At 33.7% G+C, this 5,170-nt stretch overlaps 1 protein-coding gene across 1 annotated transcript; it reads right to left on the bottom strand.

The window, feature by feature from the left end:
- Positions 1–1,332: 1,332 nt before the first annotated feature.
- NCED6 (nine-cis-epoxycarotenoid dioxygenase 6) lies at positions 1,333–3,258 on the bottom strand. The gene has a single exon (XM_039019626.2). It carries the CDS (start codon positions 3,214–3,216, stop codon positions 1,510–1,512), a length of 1,707 nt encoding a protein of 568 aa, XP_038875554.2. The 5' UTR covers positions 3,217–3,258; the 3' UTR covers positions 1,333–1,509.
- Between the last annotated feature and the right edge of the window lie 1,912 nt (positions 3,259–5,170).

The raw sequence follows: 5,170 nt of genomic DNA, 5'->3' as shown, positions 1-5,170 counted from the left end.
AATTAAAAATATGAAGAATTAAAACAAATAATTCAAAATACTTTTTTTTTAACCAGTATTTCATAGGTCACCAAACCACTACTTCATTGCATTAATTTTTTAAAAATCTACATAATATGTAAATTATTTTAAAAAAATTATCAAACGCATCATAGTTTTCTCTTATTTCAACTACAAATAAGAGTAAGAATACGAATTTTTAACCCAACTAAATTGTTCATACAATTTTAATCAATTTGTACTTGATATTTTTATAGAATGTGATAATTAAATATTATAAACAAAAAAGGTAGATGTGTCTCATGAGTCATGAGTTACTTTACTACCATTTATAGTATAAAAGTACATTGATTTAGCATAACTTTTTTAATTCATTCTACACAACCTCCTTGACCCTTTGACATAATTTTATTATTTATGAAATTATAAAATATCTGACCTTTGACATCAAGTTTTTTCTTTTCTTTTTTTTAATTAAAGAAATGACATCAATATCTTATAACTTTTTGCGTATTTTAAAAATATTATATATCTGGAAAAGGTCAGTGCTTTATTAAAAAAAAAACAAAGAAAACAAAACAAGAAAAAAACAACTACTACTAAAGTCGATGCGTTGTTTCTTGTAGAGAACACAGAAACTAATTTTATTTCAAAGGTGGTATTAGAAATATATCATATTAGGTGAATAAAGAATGCCAAAAATTTCTCCAGCTAAAAAACTGGTTATTATCCAGTTAAAGATCCCTTATATTACTCTTACTATAAATTTTTTTTACTGCTTTCTTAAACTTTTTGACCATCATTTTCATCTTCTTTAACTAAATATTTAAAATTCTAGCCAAATTTAATTCAAAACAAAATAAAATTTTAAAAATTATTGGGGTTTTTTTTGGGCATAAAACTTTTGGGTTGTTAAAGTATATAAGAAACAAAAAATCATTAAATAGAAGGAAAAACCAAAAACAGAAAAAATCAATATTATCAATTGCTCCGTAGGCTTCTAAACTTTGTTTTTGTTTTTAAAGGAGAAACACGAACATTAATTTCAAAAACAGAACCTAAACTAATTAAACCATGTTGTATCATCAAATTTAAATTTTGAATAAATTTGAATCACTGTTGTACAATATTGTTAGTTCGTTTGTTTTTTTTTTCAAAATATATTTTATAACTCAAAAAAAAAAAGAGAGAGAGTCCAATTTCAAATTTAAATTTTGAATAAATTTGAATCACTGTTGTACAATATTGTTAGTTCGTTTGTTTTTTTTTTCAAAATATATTTTATAACTCAAAAAAAAAAAAGAGAGAGAGTCCAATTTCTTTGCATCCGCTAAATATATCTTCGTTTAATTTTATTCCTTAATTAGATATTATAAGTTATATCTACAATAAATACATCTCAAAAACCACACTTAATATTACAAACCACCGCAAGGAAAATAAATAAATAAAAATAATCTACAAAGTGATTAATGTACACAAAAACAAGGCTGAAAAGGAACAAAAAATCTAGTTCGGAGCTTGCCCCTTCAACTCTTCTTCACTAACAAATGTGCCGTGAAATCCGTACGGAACTCTCGCCGGCAGCCTCACCGCCGCCACTTCCTCCATCTCCGCCGCCTTCACCACCACCAGCTCCGACCTCTCCCGCTTCTCGTCCCTCACAAACCCTACAACAAATCCACCGTCCTCATTCTCATTATCTCCCCCGCAATTACCATTTTCCGACACGTAAAATGGTTCACCACCGTATCGACCATCGCCGTATAGAAATTTCTTAACCTTCCCGGTTTCCAAATCCACCTTCGCAATGCCGGAACATTTAGGCCACGGCTCCGCTATCGCCATATAAACGAACCGGGTTCTCCGCCCAACCAACCCCCGGTTCACTTGACCCGCTTCCAAATTCATCCCTGAGCCGAACACCCGACGTGTCACTTTCCGGTTCTTCACATCCATCCGGATTTCCGTCAGCTCGATCCTTAACGGCTGGTCACGGTCGTTGAAAATCGAATCAGGCGGGTTCATACACGACCCTAGTACGACCACCGTTTTCTCGTCGTTGTCGCCGGTTTCCTCCCACGCATTCCACAAATGGAAGCAAAAACAATTCGGCACCTCCATCCAAACAATTCCCTTCTCGTCGACTTCGGATTTCGGCAGGACACCGAACCGGGAAATTTTGTTCGGGTCGAACACGACCGGTGATCCACCCCGAACCATTTCGGATAACTTGAAAACCACTTGATGGTCTGGTATCACAACGTGGTTTTCCGTTATCGCGAAATCGTGGATCATCGTCGGTTCAGGGAGGGTGATGTCCACGTCACGTGATTTTTTCCCGAACCGGTCGAACCGTAAATATTTCAAATATGGTTTTTTAATCATGTTGTAACTCAAACCGTGAAGATCTCCCGAAATGGGGTCCACTTTAGGATGAGCAATCATGGGACAGTTAATCTGTCCGTTGAAGTTGAACCGTCCGATCGTTTCAAGATCTCCATCGTCCTTGATTTTAACGTGATACGGAAGATCATCTTCGGATAAAGCTAATAATCGACCATTGAAATAAACCAGACCGGCGTTGGCGACACCTGTCCCTTTAGAACCATCAATTAACCCGATCCCGGCTCGAGCCAAAAAGATTGCAAGCCGCGCCAGTCCTTGGTGACCATGAAGCTCGCCGATCGGCTTCGGGAAAACCGGTCGGCCTAAAGCGGCTTCCTGCTGAAGCCGGCTCGTGCGAGTGAATCGGCAGCTGTAACTAGCTTTGTTACCGCAGTGAAATGTAACGGCGTGGATCATTCCGTCACCGTCAAACAAGTTGTGCCCACCTATGGGTGCATGCATGGGGTTAGCGCCGTTTCGTAAATAAACGCCACGTAAGCATGCAGGTAAATTCCCGATGATTTCAAGGTCGTGGCGGACGGGACATTCGGGAACCGGAGAGAAATTACCCGAAATTTGAACCGTCGGGTCAACAGTTTTCGGCAATTTATCAACGATCAGTGACGACTCGACGGCGTCCAGTAGGGACGCCGCCAAATTCTGAAATGGGTTGAGCCGACGCAGCGGAGGCGACACCGTTTTTGGGAGCGACAGTGGTGGAGGTGGCGGAGTGATTACTTTGAGCTTCCTAATTGGAGGGGTTTCAATGGTGGAGGAGCTCCGGCAAAGTGACGGCAGCGGCGGTGGCGATTGTAAATAGATTTGCATGACTGTAATTATAAATTATATGAAGAAGAAGAAGAAGAAGAAGAAGAAGAAAGAAAAATGGTGCGTAGAAGATGGATTTGGAGTTTGGAATTTATATAAGCAACGAAAATGGATATTTGAAGTAGGCACGTGGAAAAATTGACACGTGGGAGATCAAGATGGAGATCATAATTGGGCCACATTGAGCCATTATATTCTGAGGCTGATTTTAATTTTCTACTACACGACCATCATACTTACTTTCTTCCTGCTTAAAGTTTATTTTATAAATATTAGTCAACCCACATTAATATTAATATTAGTAGACTAATCTTATTTTTCTAAAAACAAAATATTACAATTCAATTTATCTTGATCCAACAACTTAAATTCTTAAGTCAATTGATGATTTAATTTGGTATCAAAATAGGATGATTTAAGATGTTTTGTGTTCAAACCTAAAAACTTCCAACAATACTTGCCACTCGTATCTTTGAGTTGAACCTATCATCTTTGTATAATCTACTTTAATTGTACGAGAAAGTATATTCTAAAAATATTTTAATAAGAGAAAAGAGTTTATTACATAATAAATTTTGATTAAACAATTAAAATGACGACATAAAGATAATTGCATATTAAGGTGCATCTAAGTATTTTTCTTATATTTTTTATAAAAAAATAAATGTAATGTAATTTATTCTCACTTGTCAAAATTGTCGAGAGATAAGTATATCTCATCTAGCGTCAAACATATTCTATCCATTTTGAGCATAAATTTGATGTCAAACACTTCTGAAATAAATATTTTTGGGATTTTTCCCGATTTGATGTCATTTCAAAATTTGGAAGGTTGAATTAACCAAATATATAAATATATATAGAGAGAGTCAAAAGAGAATATAGGTTGGGAGAATAATTGGAATCATCTTGTTTACCACTTGCTGAATTTTACGGTTAAATATATATATATATATATAAGTGGTATATTTTTAGGTTGAAAATTGATTGGAAATAATTTCGGTCGAAATATAGGTTCGGGTATGCTATTGGACACGTGTATAATGGGGTTACAAATTAAACAGAAACTCCATTAACACTTTGAAAAGAATCCCATTAACTCCATCATTAACATATGAGAAACATGTAGTTACTTACCACATTGGAACTCTTTATTCAAGAATTAGAGTGATAAAGTGTGATAGCTACCAACAACTAAATATTTTCTAGAATAATGTGACAAAGTTTGTGTTTTTTTAGTGTAAACTTCATATGTTGTTTCTACATTTAATGTGCACAATAAAAGTTGAAAATTGACTCAATATCGATTGAAGCTAATCAAATCAATAACAATCAGGTTTGTTTATGAAGATATAGGTCAATATCGATTTTGTTATTATTGGAAATACGACCAAAGTACCACATTGGTTAGATAAGAGGATTATCATGGGTATATAAATGAGGATGATTATCTCCATTGATATGAGACCTTTTGGAGTGAAACAAAAAACAAAGCGTTCTGAACTCATGCTTGGGTGAAAAGAAGTTAACCTTATTTTACAAAAAAAAAAAAAAAAAAAATTGCTATCAAGTTACAAGTATTAAATTAATCTCGTATTTGGAATGATCATGGGATGAAGAAAAAAATTATATAAGACCTTGAAGGCTTTTTTAAATTTGGAAAATTTAATATTTATAACTTGATATAGATTTTTAATTTTTGAAGAATTCTAAAAAATCTCTTCAATGTAATGAAGGGATTTTTTTTCTTGCTTAATGTTATGCACGAGACCATATCATATTTTATATATTTGGAGTTTGAAATTATGGAATATGTATTTAGTATTTGGATTTTGCATCAATATTTTTTAAACTATTGAATTCAATATTATATTTTTTAAAAAATATATTTATTATTGAATAATGAATTTGTTCATTGGATTCATACTTATTAAATTTATAGTTAAAAGTACTA

This window comes from Benincasa hispida, chromosome 12 (assembly GCF_027475165.1).
Source record: "Benincasa hispida cultivar pf3 chromosome 12, pf3_genome.v1.1, whole genome shotgun sequence".
In the NCBI taxonomy this organism is placed as follows: domain Eukaryota; kingdom Viridiplantae; phylum Streptophyta; class Magnoliopsida; order Cucurbitales; family Cucurbitaceae; genus Benincasa; species Benincasa hispida.
This window is presented reverse-complemented; position numbering and strand designations above follow the sequence as displayed.